The sequence below is a fragment of the Nomascus leucogenys genome, chromosome 10, assembly GCF_006542625.1.
Source record: "Nomascus leucogenys isolate Asia chromosome 10, Asia_NLE_v1, whole genome shotgun sequence".
Classification (NCBI taxonomy): Eukaryota; Metazoa; Chordata; class Mammalia; order Primates; family Hylobatidae; genus Nomascus; species Nomascus leucogenys.
The window spans coordinates 29,992,298-30,009,498 of NC_044390.1; the positions used below are offsets into that span (position 1 = coordinate 29,992,298).

At 34.3% G+C, this 17,201-nt stretch overlaps 2 protein-coding genes across 2 annotated transcripts in view; one reads left to right on the forward strand and one right to left on the reverse strand.

Moving 5' to 3' along the window:
- GLIPR1L2 (GLIPR1 like 2) overlaps positions 1-15,818 on the reverse strand; it is a 41,238-nt gene extending 25,420 nt beyond the window's left edge. Inside the window, exon 1 of the mRNA XM_003259561.2 lies at positions 15,544-15,818. Coding sequence (XP_003259609.2) covers positions 15,544-15,777 — 234 coding nt within the window. The 5' untranslated portion in view covers positions 15,778-15,818. The remainder of the gene's footprint in view (positions 1-15,543) is intronic.
- Positions 15,819-16,004: 186 nt separating this feature from the next.
- CAPS2 (calcyphosine 2) overlaps positions 16,005-17,201 on the forward strand; it is a 115,165-nt gene continuing 113,968 nt past the window's right edge. Inside the window, exons 1-2 of the mRNA XM_030819952.1 lie at positions 16,005-16,078; positions 16,534-16,593. The gene's annotated coding sequence lies outside the window, so the exon portion shown is untranslated. The remainder of the gene's footprint in view (positions 16,079-16,533; positions 16,594-17,201) is intronic.

Consider the following 17,201-nt stretch of genomic DNA (forward strand, 5'->3'; position numbering starts at 1 on the left):
AGTAATCAGATATCGAGGGTGGGAGACTCTCCTTAAACTGGGCTAGGTGGTACTTTTGTGAAAACTGGGTGATGCAGGCCATAGGACAGGGCCTAAATCCCAGGCCTAGCCAGAGAGGGCTCAGGAAAGTCTGACTAAAGTTTGGTTAAGTAGAGAGTCTTTGTCAGGCCCCTCTTGTATTTCTCTCTCTCTCTTTCTCTTTGTTTTTTTTTTGTTTTGGTTTTTGAGATACAGACTTGCTCTGTTGCCCAGGCTAGAATGCAGTGGTGTGATTGTGGCTTAATGTAGCCTCAAACTCCTAGGCTCAACTGATCCTCCTTTGTTAGCCTTCCTAGTAGCTGGGATTACAGGTGTGCACCACCACACCCAGCTAATTCTTTTATTTTTTTGTAGAGACAGGGTCTCACCATATTGCCAAAGCTGGTCACAAACTCCTGGGCTCAAGTGATCCTCCCACCTCAGCCTCCCAAAGTGTTGGGATTACAGGTGTGAGCCACCATTCCCAACACCTCTCTTCTTATTTGACAATGCATTTCATGCAATTTAACCTATTAAATAAATCTAATTAGTTTTAACTTTTTTAAAAAAACAAAGTAAAGGAACAAATTCTTTGAGATAGTCTAGGGTTCTGGGAAATTTCAAGTTCAGTTCAAAATTAAGGTTTCATTTAGAATTTGATCTTGGAAAAGCAATGTCATAAAAAATTTCAAAAGGTTTGAACACTTGACTAAGATCTTAGCTGTGAAACAATACTTAAGCAATCTATTTAACCAATATGACAAAAGATTTCAAAAGTAACTATGGGGGTAACATAAATTTTTTTTTTAAAAGAACTTAGCTCTTTTAAAAGTGAGAATACTTGGTTTTCTTAAATAATCAGGAAAATAATAAAGTTGATATAAAGCACAGGAAATTATTTTAATATACACAATCTTTTTACTCTAAGTCAATTACTTTAAAAGCAAAAAAAAAAAAAAACTTTTGACAATTTCTCATTAAGAGCAGACCAGTAACCCAAGTAAATGTTGTCATTTTTACAGAGAAAAAATCAAATTCTAGTTTTGCATCAGTGTACTTTTAATTTTAAATGTCATTTAAGGTTTTCTAAAAAACCATTATAAATAAAACCATCTGGTCTTAGCCAGCTTTGACCATGCAACATAAATTTTTCTTTTCACAAGACTTTTCAAACTTTCTATATCCATGTTTCTATATTTGTTGAAGGCCGAAAGAGTGAGGGTCATGATCAACTCAGTATACCACTGGAGGCTATATGAGTAAACTGCAAACTGTTCTCATAAAAGTGGGTTGTTGGCAAACTGACAAACTGCATCTGCTGCCCAGAAAGAATGCTGAGGGCAGTCACGACCCAGGTACAAGTGTTTTTTTGTGATTAGGTACATCTGAAGCCTATTAGTAATAATATGAATCTGTGATCAATTATGCAGCTGACCAATTGTTACCTCCTCCTCCCTGCTCATTCTAGCCAATAAATATGAAGGGCTGTGGAAGCTCAGGGTGGCTGCCCTTGCTCACTAGAGGCAGGGAGCCTTCTTCTTCCCCATGTTACCCTTCCTTTAAAACAGTTTCTTTTAAGTTTTCATTTCTGCATTTGTCCTCTGTTCAGTCTTGTAATGACGGTCTCAAGCAGTAACAGTAGTAACTGTTGTAGTGATGGTCTCAATTAGTAATCGTGGCAGTCTGCCACATATATTGTCCTAAATTTTCTTCTTTCTCATCCTGACCAGTCATTTTATTTTAAGATAAAATTACTTTCTCCTTCTCTTGACAAAAACACATCCTACATTCCTTGTAAACTTTTCATACAAAGTGTTTGTATACTATCCTTGATTTCACAGAGGAAAACTAGGAAGTAAGTAACTGTGAATTATTTGTCATATACCAGCATTCTATAGTAGACTAGCAAATTTTATGAATATACCATCTCACTAGCTTTTATAGGTATTTTCTGCTTCATAGTATTAAAAACTAAAAGTGTGTAAACTTAATGTTTAAAAATGAATGTTTCAGCATTCAGTGAATATTTATTTAATCTAACATAACTTTAAGACTATAAGTTATTAAAAAGATTTTGGAAACTATTTTTAGTAAGACATAACACTAAACAAAGCTACCTAGCATCTCAAGTTACTTCCTTGTTAACTATTCTTATGGCACATGCATGTTAGGTAAATATAAAAGAATAACAACAGCAAAAAATCTAAAAAGGGTTAAATACACATTTTTGTTTTATTGTTTCACTTGATACATATGAAGTAATAGATATCAAGAAATTCACTTTTACTGTATCTTTATTTGTACATGTGTTCTTAGGCTGAATTTATAATTTTTATAATCTTAAATATCTAGTAGCTATCACAAGTTTATTTGACTTAGTAAACCCAAGTAGAATAAAAATATATGCTTGTATGATAATTAATTCTGATAACTCAGAGGACACAGCTGTGTTTTATTAAACCAACATTACTAAACTAGTCTTATTTGGCAAAGATTCACCCAAGTCAAGTGAATCTGAAAAGAATGTGGATTAGTTTGTATTTTTCTGAGAGTTTGAGGAATGTTTAATTTATATAAGCCTTGTTTAGCTCTAAGGCAATTTTAGTAGACCTCCTTTAAGAGATTTTATAAATTCAATTTGTAATATGATCTCAAGGTAAGAAAATATCACGTGTACATAACATACGTATACACACACAGAGAGAGACATATATAGAGATCTTACAGGTCCATTCTAAAATTTTAGCCATGAGTCAAGTGAAACACAATAATAGAAAACTCACTGATTTATATAAAATACTTGGATTATGTTTTTGACAGAAGTAACAAGTTAAGGTGATCTGCTCAATATGAGGGCTAATGCTTTTTACCATTATTTGTGGAAAAGCCTTTAAGGCTTTCTTTGTCTTGATATGTAATCTCATGGACAATGGGAACTACTTTTTAGGTGAAAGACTGTGGGAACATCAAATAGTTGTTTAGATATTTCCAAAGCCTATCTGGGTAGATCAAATATCTAGTCGTTTCCAATTTGTTATTTTTCCTTTTTAGTCTCAGGTAGTTGCTTCTGAGGGTTCCTGAGTTTCTTGAAAGCCTCTAATGGGGGCAGGGGATCTAAAGTTCTAGTAACTGTAGAGGCTGGTGTGAACAGAAGGATGAAGGAGGTAGGGGGTTGAAGGTGGACATATCAAGGGAACTGAAGGGAAGATCAAAAGTAGTACAAGGAGGAAGGAGGAGCAGAAATGTTGGGAAGGGAGGGGTCTTAGAGGAGCCAGTTTGCAGAGATTTGAAGTTTCCCAAAGAGGCCATTGAAGTTCCAAATTATCCTTAGTTAAATTCACACCAACAAAAAAGGAAGCCGACAGAGTTGGTGGAGTATAGAGTTACCAGGGGCTCAAAAACGAGACAGGGGTTAGTAAACTGAAAAGCTCCCAGGAGAGAAGCAGAATCAAATGGAGACCACAAGGAGACCTCATAAGAAGCCAAGACAAATGTCCAGCCTAGAACTCAGGAAGTGAATCTCCTCACAAAACAAAGAGCCAGGAAGAAAGACTTTCAGTCCAGGATTGAGAAGTGAATCCCCACTTGAAAGAAAGAATAGGAAATAAATTTCAAGCCTAGAAGGGACCTTTCAGACAAAGAAGCCTAAAACTCTAATCCAGCTTCAGAGAGTTTACAGAAGCTTAAAAATCAAAAATCTATCCTCAGTGTCCTTCAACAGACTCATCTGGAGCACTGGCTCAGGAGTCAGACTCACCAATGGATCCCCAATCAATCATTCAGGAGTGAAGACAAAGTCTTCAAAGGGGTGCACTTGGGGTCCTGGGTGAGAGGTTTGGAGATCCAATGTTGAATCTGCTACCATTGGAGTCACAGCAGTACTATAACTGTTAAAGGAAAAATTGTTCATGACACTTGTTAACACAGTGGAGGACTTTAGGACTATTGTGGTAGGTGGCAAGACTATCATGTTAGAGGAGAGAGAATGGGCTCAATTCCAAATACAGCAAGGATAAGTGGGGATTTATACCCATGGAACAGAGTGAGGAAGTCAGTGCATGGAAAATTACTAAAAGGAGACATCAAGGGTAGGGGGATTCTTGCTAAACTGACTACAAAGATTCTTGCTGCAGGCAGGCCAGAGTGATTAGATGTCAAGGGCAACAGATGCTGTCTAAACTGGGGTAGGTGTGACTTGCGATAAAACTGGGCAATGTAGGCTTTAGGACAGGGCCCAAGGTCAAGGTCTATTCAAGAAGGCTCAGAGTCTTTGTCAAAATATACATAACACTGATTTTGGAAACTGAACAAATTTAAGTAATGAGTTGTACACAATGTGACTGAGGAAGAGTAAAGGAAAACATTATTAAGAGACTAGAGAATATTATTATTCTATTTACTGACCAATGTATATTGATAAATGAAATAGGCCTACATTTTTTCCCTTTTTCTCCTTGTTATGTTTATCACATTTGGAGATTTAAGTTATTCTAGATTTCTAAAATGAATTGAATCTTCCATTTTTTAAACACACAGAAACACTTTAATATCATTGGAAATTATCTGTTCTTTGAAGATTATTCAGAATTTATTGTTACCTAAGATTGAGGCCTGTTTAAAGAACAGATATTCAACATCTTGCTACTGTCTTCTAAAGCATTGCTGTTAGGGTTTTCTCTTTCTGGATTTACTTTGTAACTTACATTTTGCCAGAAAAACACTTGATTTCATCTAGATACCTAATATTATTAACATGGGTGGACATAATATTGTCTTACACTTCTTGTAATCTCATCTCCATCTGTGGTTATAATTCTTTTTCTCACTTCTAAAATAATTTGTTTTCTCTTTTTATCCCCTGAGGCTTATCAGGAATGTGTCTATTTTTTTTTCCAGTTCTTGCAAATAAGAATGCTGTTTTATTAGAAAAAATTATTTTTCATTAATTTTACCTATACAGCTATTCTCATTCTTTGTTTCTTCTCTTTGAATTTTTTAGTTCACTTATTGTCAGTCAGTTTATGTAAAATGACATTTACAGTTAATTGCCTTTTCCTTTATTTATGTCATGTGATTTGATATTGTGCCAATATTTTGGGGAAATTTTGTTTTTTGTTCTTGATCCGAAGATAATTTGAAGAATGTTGCTTAATTCCTAAGTAGTTAAGATTCTATCAACCAACATTTTTTGTTCTTACTTTCTAGTTTTATTACATTCTAGTCAGAAATTTAGCCTGTAAAATTTCTACTTAAGCTTTTCTTTATGAGCATAAAACAGATGTTTTTAATGGATATTAGAATCCCTTATTGACAGGATATACAATCATTGATTTTGTCCAATTTTATTCATTGTTATATATAATTTACTTTTCAAATCTATTTTATAAGATTTTAAAAGAAGTATAGAAAACATCCCACAATTATGTTGTTTTAAAAAATATTTCTTTGTATTTTTAGGAAATTTTACTTGATATATTTTCTATTTTGGCCAGTGCGAAGCCCTTTATTTTATCTTCACGGATTATACCTTTTTTTCCCCAATACATAGTATTTCTTTTTATCCTTAGTCTTCATTTCTATATTATTTTATAATATTGTTTCTCTTTTTTAAATTGGAAGTTTCATAATATATTTTTATTCATATTTTTATTTTCAATCATTTCAGGTATATATTTTTGTAAATTATTGACAAGGAAATTAAATTCACTCATATTTATGATAACTTATATATTTAGTTTATTTTAAAATATTATTTTATGTTTACAGCTTTTTAAAAATCATTTCCTATTTTTCCCTCCTTATATTGCAGGCTTGATGAAGTTTCTTTTTATTGCTCACTTCTCTTTTGTAAATCTGGAAGTTCAACTAACTTTTCCCATCTGCTAGCCACCAACATCAAATCATTATGATAATCTTTATGATTATCTTAACTATCTTTAACTTCAATGATCATGTTTAAAATTACGTATGATTAAGTAACAAAAATACAAATACACATATATAAAAAATTATGCTCACTTCCATTTTGATGTTTTGTTTGCCTATTTCATGCCATCATACACAAAGATCAGACTTCAGGAATGCTAGCCCTAATACACTAAATACTGTATTTTACTGAGGATATTGTTTTAAATTGTTGCCATTACATTTTTTTGCTGTATATATTTTTTTGTTTCATGAATACTTTATCACTTACTTATAATCTCCAGTGAAATTATCAACATGCATTAAAGAACATTTTGTTTTAAAAATAATTTTTTTGAACAGATATCTAATACTTTATAAAAACAAAATCACAGAAAATCATTGAGAAGTCATGTTGTCTTGCTCTTCACCATCCTATTTCCCCTAGGACTTCTATATATAACTAATTAATTCCTGTGGATCTGTCCACTATTTTCTATTCAAATGTACATTATTTTAAATTTTCTTATACAAAACGTATCATAATGTACCTTGCTTTTCCAAGATCCATGAGATATTGTGTTGTTAGTATAAAGAACGTTCAGGCCAGGCGCGGTGGCTCACGCCTGTAATCCCAGCACTTTGGGAGGCCGAGGCGGGAGGATCACGAGGTCAGGAGATTGAGACCATCCTATAACATGGTGAAAACCTATCTCTACTAAAAAAAAATACAAAAAAAAATTAGCCGGGCGTGGTGGCGGGCACCTGTAGTCCCAGCTACTTGGGAGGCTGAGGCAGGAGAATGGCATGAACCCGGGAGGCGGAGGTTGCAGCAAGCCAACATCGTGCCACTGCACTCCAGGGGCAACAGAGCGAGACTCTGTCTCAAAAAAAAAAAAAAAAAAAAAAAACCAAAAAACTTTCTCATTCTTCTTTGTCCCCACAGGTGTATGGTATTCTTTTATGTGGATGAACCACACTTACTTTAGTTAACCCTCAGTGCTGGAGATTAGAGTATTTATCCAATAATTTGTTAATATTAAATGATGGTACAATGAATAACCGTTTGGGGATACCATTTCCTTCTTGTGCGGTATGTCCTTCGGATAGATACCAGAAATGGGACCAGAGAGCCAAAGAGTAAACACATCTGTAATGTAGTAGGTATTGACAGATTCTTCTCTACAAGGACTATATCATTTTGCTTTCACACCAGTAGTACATGGAGTAGGCATGGTCTTTGACTTTGACACAAAATCCAGAAGCAATTTTAAAAAACTGATTAGTCAGCTACACAAAAATGTTAAGAAGTCTGAATAGCAAAAAATACATACGTAGATTTAAAAAACTGACAAACTGGGAAAATAATTACAACTCATACCGAAGATGAAAGGCTTATTTCCCAAATAAATAATGGGAGAAAAAAAGGCAAAAAAACTAATAGAAAAATAATCATTAAAGGATATTAACAGATCTTTATTCACACGAAAGGATGCACAGCTTTGCTTATAATAAGAGAAATAAAAATCAGAGATCATATTTTACCTATCAGGCTAGTAAAACTCCAAAGTTCAACAATACTTTTGTTGTCTGTGCCGAATTGTTGACTTAGCTGGAATTTATATTGATGTATGGATGAAGCAATATTACCGTTTTCAAATGACTACCCAGATCGATCAACACCAATTTATTAAACAGTCTATCTATAGCTCACAGATTTGAGATGCTACTTTTATCATATACTAAACTCTCTTATATATTTGGGTTATTTCTGAACTCTGTATCTTTCCAATGGTATATCTTTTAACATACTAGTACTGTATTATTTTACTTATTGAGGCTTTATTATATGCTATAAAATCTAATATGTTCAATAACCCTCATTTTTCAAAATATCCTGGCTATGCTTATTTATTTTTAAAACAACCTAAATGTCCATCAATAAAGGAATAGGTAAAAAAGGTAGTATATTTAAGGGATAAATATCATAGCAAATAAAACTGAATTAACTAGATTTATATCAACAGATACATAGTTGTGAATGAAAAACCAAGTAACATGATAAATTCCACATAATGTCACTTATAGAAATATAAGACAGAAACCTCCAAACATTATGTTTTTGGTCTAGATAATCACATATATATTCAAAACCTTTAAAAAATGTATTAGAATGATTCATATCAAACTCATAAAGGTTATTATCTGTGGGGATGGAGAAAGGGAACAAGACTGAAGTGGCTGTTAGAAAATGTTAACATTGACTGCACTGTTTTTTCTTTCTTTAAAAAAGGAGGAAGATTTATTTGTAATATTAAATTAAAAATTGATATTAGATATAAAACTACAGCCCATTATCTGGTACATGAGAGGAGTCTAAGTCTTGAGCCTTCTCCTAGTACTACCGTGTCAGGTTAGAATTAGGAATCAGCCCCAGAACAGCTCAGAAAAAGAAGGGAAGGATTCTGTGCTCCTAGCATCCAAGAATGTAAGAAAGTTCAAGCAACAAAGAGGACGAAGCTAAGACACAATCTTCTAATATTACAAACCCATAAAAATGGTGAATAAATGTTCAGTTTGAATCCTATGAAACTGCTTGCGTTTTCTAGGTAAAAAATGGTTGAAGAGCAATTCATATAGTTCAATCTTTATACGATAAAAGTTTTTTTTTTTTTTGAGACGGAGTCTCACTCTATCGCCCAGGCTGGAGTACAGTGGTGCAATCTCAGCTCACTGCAACCTCCGCCTCCCGGGTTCAAGCCATTCTCCTGCCTCAGCCTTCGGAGTAGCTAGGATTACAGAAGCCTGCCACAACGCTCGACAATTTTTGTATTTTTAGTAGGGACAGGGTTTCACCATGTTGGCCAGGCTGGTCAGAACTCCTGACCTCAAGTGATCTGCCCGCCTCGGCCCCCCGAAGTGTTTGGATTACAGGCGTGAGCCACCGCTCCCGGCCTTTTTTTTTTTTTTTTTTCAAATCCACAGCTGAGCTCAAAGGAAAGAAAGGTAATACTCAGGTGCCAGAAATGAAGAGAAAAGTTAAAAGTCAGAGTGGTAAACTCATATGCCTAATCTGAGGAGAGGAAATATCAGATTAGATATAAATGCCGCCAATATAGGAAGAGAAGATGTAGCCATACAACCACCTAAGACAAGTTCTGGGACTGAAATATTTGTGGAAAAATCAGGATGCTGACTTCTTCCTAAATGAAGCAGACCAGCAAATCCTTCCCAGAAGTCTGAGGAAGTGACAGAAAGTCAGATGGAAAAAAGTCATGTCATGTGAGAAATCAGTTCTAGATCTATACTACGCATACAAGTGGACACTATACTTACATTGCCTATATATGCTGAGAATACCCCAACACATTTTAAATATCAAAACTTAACACATTATAAATATAAAAAAATTATCAATGTAAAACTGACTGTAACAGGGGAGTAAGGCAAAAGCTAATAAAAATAGTCTGTAGCAATATTCATTTTTCCACTATTTGGACAACATGGGACTCTTTCACACACACACACACAATCTCTGCTGAAAATGAGCATAGGATAGAAAATTATAAACATGACAGAGGCTCAGTAGCTAAAACAAGAGAACTGGCACCCAAAGAAACTAAAATAATAAAACACTAAAAATATTTTATGAAAATATAAAATAATTATGTTTAAAATGATTAAATGAGTGTAAAAATAGAAATCATAAGAGAAAACAGGACACTGGGGGAATATGAACAAATTAAAAAAAAAGTCTAGAAATTTTAAAAAGTCAATTGGCCAGTTAAATATATCATAAAAATCTGAAGAGAAAACTAGTGACTGAATAGCAGTTCTAAAGCAATGGCTCAGAAGGAAAACAGAAAAAGAGATGGACTATAGGGAGAAAACGGAGACCTGTGGAGAAAAGGAATGAAAAAGTCAAACATACATCTAATAGGAGTTCAAGAGAGGGAGACTAGAGAGCATGGGGAAGGGGCAACATTCTATGAAATAATGCTGAAGAATTTTAGTCTTAACAATGGACATGGATACAGAGATTAAAAAGAAAAGTCCTGAACAAAATAAATAAAAATAAATGCATGCTTAGTACTAGTATGGGGTAAAACTACAGAACAGCAAATATAAAATATTTAAAGTAGCTGGAGAGAAAAGATAAATCATCTTTAAAAGAACAACCAAAAGACTAGTGTATCTCAAACTTTAGTACACTTCAGAATCATCTGGAAGACTTTAATTAAAATACAGATTACTGGGTTTCAAAACCAGGATTTCTGATTCAGTAAGTCTGGGATAGGTCCTGAGAACTTTAATTTCTAACAAGTTCACAGGTGATTCTGTTGTTGCTGGTATAGGAACCATACTGTGGGAACCTCTAAGTTCAGCTAACAAAAGAAACCTCAAAAGCAACAGTGGGAGACAGAAGATAGTGCTGAGAGAGAACAATGTCATTCAAGAGTGTGAAGTAAAGATTATTTTACATATAGAAATATTAAGTTTACTATTCACACTCCCTTACTGAATGAGCTATTAAAAGACGTATTTTAGGCACAAGGAAACTGATTCCAGAAAGTGGTAGTGCAATACAAGAAGTAATAGCTAGCATAAATAATTATAATGGGCCAGGTAGGAGCCTGGGCAACGTGGCAAAACCCTGCCTCTACAAAAAATACAAAAATCAGCTGGGTGTGGTGGTGAGTACCTGTAGTCCCAGCTACTTAGGAGGTTGAGATGGGAGGATCACTTGAGCCCCAGGGGTAAAGGTTGCAGTGAGCTGAGATCACACTACTGCACTCCAGCCTGGGCAACAGAGTGAGATCCTGTCTCAAAAAATAATTAAAAAAATGAAATAATAATGCTAAGCAACACACTCTTAAGCAATGAATCAAAAACGAAATCACAAAAGAAAATATCTTGGGAGAAAATGAAAATGAAAACACAACTATTTAATATTATGGAATTTAGCAAAAAACAGTGCTAAGAGGAAAATGTATGAGTGTAAGAGCTTACATTTTTTAAAAAAAGATGACAGACTCCAAATCAACAACCTAACTGTACACCATAGGTAAATAGAAAAGGAAAATCAAACAAAACCCAAAGTTACCAGAGGAAGGAAATAATAAAGATTGAAGTAGAGATAAATAAAATAGAGAACAGAAAAACAATAGAGAAAATCAACAGAACTATGAGCTGGTTCTTCAAAAAGATCAGCAAAAATGATAAACATTTAGCAAGACTGAGTAAGAAATAAAGACAGAAGACCTATTCCTGGAAACATACAACCTACCAAAAGGTAGTAACGAAGAAACAGAAAATCTAAACAGACCTATAACTAATAAGAAGATTGAATAAAAATAATAAAATAATAATTTTATAAAATAATAATAAAAATCAGTAATACAAATCTCCCAACAAAGAAAAGCCCAGAACCAGATGGAGTCATTGGTGAATTCTAAAAGGAGGTCAAGGCATATATTTAAAGAAGAATTAACATCAATTCTGAAACTCTTCCCCAAAAATGAAGACAGGGGAACATTTATTAACTCATTCTATGAAGCCAGTATCACCCTGATACCAAAGCCAGAAAAAGATACTATAAGAAAACTATAGGCCAATATCTTTTATGAATATTAATATAAAAATCTTCAACAAAAACCTGAATTTAACAGCACATTAAAAAGAGCTGAATTTAACAGCACATTCAAAGAATTATACATGATAACCCAATGGAATTTACTCCTTGGTGCAGGAATGGTTTGACATACAAAAATTAATCAATGTGATAGAATACATTAACAAAATGAAGAAAAGTAGCCACATAGTCATCTTATATGTAGACAACCCTAAAGATTCCACACACAAAAAACTGTTAGAACCAATAAATAAATTCAGAAAAGTAGAGAAAAGTGGCAGGTTACAAAATCAACACACAAAAATTAGTTGCTTTTCAATATGTTAATAATAAACAATCTGAAAGGGAATTAGGTAAACTATTCCACCACAATAGCATAAAAAGAATAAAATATTTAGGAATAAACTTAGCCAAAGGGGGAAAAACATATATACTGAAAACAAAATATTACTGAAAGAAATTAAGGTGGATACTAGAAAGTGAAAAGACATACTGTGTTAATGTATTGGAATACTTTATATTGTTAAGATGCCCATTCTATCCAAAATGTTACAAATCAATGAAACCCATATCAAAATCCCAATAGTTTTTTTTTTTTTGCAGAAATACAAAAATACATCTCAAAATTCATAAAAAATCTGAAAGGACCCTGTATGGCCAAAATAATCTTGAAGAAGATGAAAAAAGTTGAAGAATGCATATTTCCTAATTTCAAAACTTACCAGTATTCTACAGTAATCGTTGTGGAACTATTAATAGCATACAGACATATTAGACTAATAGAATGGAATAGAGGGCCCCAAAATAAATGCTGGCATATATGGTCAAACGATTTTTAACAAGGGTGGCAAGACCATTTTATGGGGAAAATAATAATCTTTCCAGCAAATGAAGTTAGGAAAACTGGATATCCACATGCAAAAGAATAAGCTGGACCCTTACGTTACACAATATGCAAAACTTAAAGACTAAAACTATAAAACCTTTAAAAAGCACAGGGGAAAAGCTTCATGATACTGAACTTGGCAATGACTTCTTGGATACGACACAAAAAATATATACAATAACAACAAAAAATGGTAAATTATACTTCATTGACGTTAAAAACTTTTGTTTACCAAAGGATATATTATTGATAGAGTGCAAAGGCAACTTACAAAATGGGAGAAAATACTTTCAAATCATATATCTGAAAAAGATTAATATCCAGAATCTATAAAAATTCCTATAATTCAACAACAAAAAATCTAACAAGTTGGCCAAAAAGTGTGCAAAGGACTTGAATAGATAGTTCTTCAAAGAAGAGAAAATCTTGGTCAAGAAGCAAATAAAAAGATGCTCAATCTCAGTAATCATTAGGGAAATGCAGATAAAAAATACAGTGAGGTATCACTTCATAACTGCTAGATGGTTATCATTAAGAAAAAAGAGGAATAAGGAAAATAAAACAGAAAATAACAAGTGTTATCAAGGATGTGGAGAAATTGAACCCTTGAACATTCTTGGTGGGAATGTAAAATGGTGCAGCCACTATGGAAAACAGAATGGGGGTTCTTTGAAAAATTAAACATAGAATTATTATATGATACAGCAATTCCAGTTCTGGGTATATACCCAGAAACAGCAAAATCAGGAACTGGAGCAGATAAATGTACACCCACGTCTATAGCAGTATTATTCACAACAGCTAAATAATGGAAGCAATCTAAATATCGACTGACCAATGAATGGATAAACAAAATGTGGTATATACATACAGTAGAATATTATTCAGCTGTAGAAAGGTAATTCTGACACATGCTACAACATGGGTGAACTTTATAGACATTATACCAAATGAAATAAGCTAGTAACAAAGACAAATATTGTATGATTCCACTTATATTTGGTACCTTAAGAAGTCAAATTAATAGGGATAGAAAGTAGAATGGTGATAGAGGCCTGGGAGGGGGGGAGATGGAGAGTAAAGTAATTATTTGATGGGTATGGAGTCTCAGTTCAGGAAGATGAAAAAATTTTGGAGATGGGTGGTGGTAATGGGTGCACAACAATACGAATGTACTTAATGCCACTGAACTATACACTTAAAAATGGTTAAAATGGTAAATATTATGTCCTGTATATTGTAATACAATTTTTTAAAAACAACAATCTTTTTGGTATTTAAAAGCAAGGTAGAACAAAAGTACTACACAACAATAGCATGAATAAGGATGGAAAGTATTCAGAATTTGTATTCTAAGGTCTTATTAATATTTGGGTGGAGTTTACAGATATTAACTTTTGGAATTTATAAAGTACATATATTAAAATACTAAAAATAACCAATAAAAGAGTTAAAATAAAATGAGTGATGTCCAAATCTGCTAAAGAAACGTTTTAAATAGGCCATACTACTATGATAGACTATACTGTTTACAGTTAATATTTATGTCCTAATAAAATATATGGGAAAAATACACATTAACTTTAAGAAAGAAAAAGGGTAAAAATTTAGGGTGGGACTTTAACCTATATATCAAATACTATTCCTTTAAAAATGTCTATATTTTAAAACATCGATTGTGGGTATACAGGTATATTATTTTATATACCTTATGTTTGAAATATTATATAATTTTTAGAGATGAGATAGAAAACCTATGAAAAGTTGTATTAGAAAGTATTATGTGTTTATTAATTTTCAGGAGTAAGGATAATCTTCAAATGGGGAAGAAACAGAATTAGTCACAAAAAATGGGAAATTAGCTGAAACTCCCAAATATCCCCAAACTCTATAATTGAATTCAAAAGATAAAGAATTGGCTTAGAAAAAAGTATCTTCAGCAGATAGAACCAAATGCTAGCATATTTCTATAAGAAAGCATATAATCTGACATGGAAATGCTGACAATATAAAAGGTAAAGGAAATGAACAAGAAAGAACTAAAGCATCTCCTATCAAAATAGTATTTTAAAATCAACATTAAAACAAATTACCATTTTTATAATTTATTCATTTAGCAAGTAATTGAACATGTCCAAATCAGTGAGGATGTGGTGAAAACAGAACATTTATACACAGCTGATATTTGCTAAATTTGGCACTACCCTTTAGCATAGCAATTGCTTATCGTACCCTTAATTTATCCCATTTCTGAAATTTGTGCTAAGAACTAATGCTGAAGGAAGAAAAGACATGTCTAGGAAAGTAGTCCTTGCAATATAATTTATAAGTTTGAAGCTTCTAATTCCCTAAGAGGACAGTTATTTACTTGCCGGATTTTCAGTCATTTTAATGACAGTCATGAAAACTCCATAGCAACCAGGGAGTAGTTGATGAGTTGTTAAATGACTACAGGGTGTAAAAGAGGGGGAAAGCAAGTACAGCATTGTAAGGTAAGGCAAAATCAGGGTCAAGACTAGGGTGAGGAAACTGAGACACTTCCTTAGGGGCCAAATTTGGAATGGGCACCAAAAAAAAAAAAAACAATAATCAAGATAAAAAACATTTTTAAAAGGCAAAACTAATGTGACATCTGTGATGGAAAAAGCTAAAAATTTCAAATACAAACTGGATCTCATCTTGATTTGCACCACCCTGAGAGTGTCGCACTTATTTTCCCTAATCCAGACCCAAGGAACCTGTCTTTGTTAAAATTTTTAACATTTTCTTTATCATTGATATTGATATTTTTGCACTGATTTTTAAAAACCCGTTGCATTAAAATATCATTTTCTTGAATTGGCGCCCCCTTAAAATCTGCACTTCAGGCCAGTGCCTCCATCACCCTAGTCCCGACCCTGTGAAATATCATGGTAATAAGTATGTGTTAGAGTGTCCGCAGTTTTTCTCTGTATAAACTTCACGTGCACTTTAAAATCCAAGCTAAAAGTGCGGTTCTCCGCGATCCTTCAGCCTCAAGAGCAGTGGCCTCAACTTCCTGAGGCCGAGGGAGGCGTTGTGGCAACGGTCGTGGAAGGTTCGGCAAACCGCCTTCCGGCCTCACCATGAAGCGCAAGTTAGACCCTCGGGGAATGACGTCGCCCCGCAGCTCATTGTGGAGGTTCACGTACTCGTTGATAAAGTCTACGTCCTCTTCGTGTGGCAAAAATCTCGCGTTCAAACTAGAACCCAGTAGCAGTAGCCACAGCTTACAGAGCCGCAGCTTCAAAACGCCCCCTACTACCAGGGGTAGGGATTGGGCGCTCCACTCCCGGGCGAAAGGCCTTGGAGCCTCCATGGTCCACCGGCCGCGGACAGGCCAGTGCGCACGCGCTGGGCGTCCCAGTGACCTGCCAATCTACGGGGCACGCAGGCAAGCCTTGTCCCGCCTTCCGGAAGGAGAAAGGGAGGAGGGAGGAGGGAAAAACAAAGAAGGGAGGAGGAAAAAACAAAGGAGGGAGGAGGGGAAAAGGAGGAGGGAGGAGAGAGGAGGGAGGGGAGAGTGGGTAGGGGAGGGGGAGAGGAGGGGAAAGCTAGACCTGCAGAGTGAAGAAAGTTGGTAATAGATGTCTGACAAACTAAAGAAAGACTTGTGCTGTGTAAGTAAGTCCTTTTCACTAAACTAATGTAATGAAATGTTATCCCTAATTGATTTCTGACACTGAATGATATGTCGTTATTAATGAGTCATCAGTTTGTATGGTAAATGCCAATTGCTGAGTAATAGGTCTGAGGAACCTTCTAATTGTGCCAGGTGAAATGATTTTTCTGCGACACAGATACAAATTCAATTAAATTTTTTTCCCCATTACCTGTTGAGTTGGAAATTTGGTGCAGGGCCTGCCCTTTATTTTCCTCAGGGACAGAATGGAATAAAGAAATGTTGCTAGTTCTTAAGGCCACGGAAGTTCTTAAGGCCAACTTAATCGATGAGATTTTTTTCAGTTTTTAAATGAACACTTGTGGGAAACCACAAAATAAATGGGAGTGAAGGGAGAGTAGGGATCACCAAACTCTTCAAAGGTTAAAACATTTCTGCTTCTTCTCTCATCAGCACAATTCAGACAGCCTGGAATACCAAGATTCATCTTTTTCACTAATCGTGGCATTCACAGTAAGAACGAACTCTTTTGTTTTCTTTTTTTGTTCCAGACAAAATTGGCTAATATCTAGCTGATTTTGGCCTGATCTGTTTACCTCCAAACATTTTCCTCAAAAACAAAACAAAACAAAACCAACTTGCTTTGAAGACTTTAAATTCTAAGCGTGGAAAAAAAGCAAGTATTTGTTTTGGAATACACGTTTGCATATTACATATTGTGCTTAATAGCATTAAGCAGATATGGAAAATTGACATTGGAAGAGAATTTTACTACAAAACATTGTAACAGGTTGGCCAAACATTTATAAAAAGAAAAGTGCTTTTAAAAATTGTCTGTGATACACACAATTGAAAAACAATAGACCTGTGTAAGATGGTTTCATTCATGCCCTTGAATACCTGCTACCATGCAGTGTATTAAGTGATTGAGAAAGATCAGTAGACAAGACACAGATCCAGCTTTCAAGCAGCTTACAGTTTAGTGAATTAGCAATTAGGCAGTATTTATAACGTGATAAATACAAAGCCAAAATTCTATTGCATCACGTGAGTGACTATTAGTACTCTTGTGGAGGACCAGGGAAGACTTTCTGGAAATTGTATACAGAAAGTGAAATGGA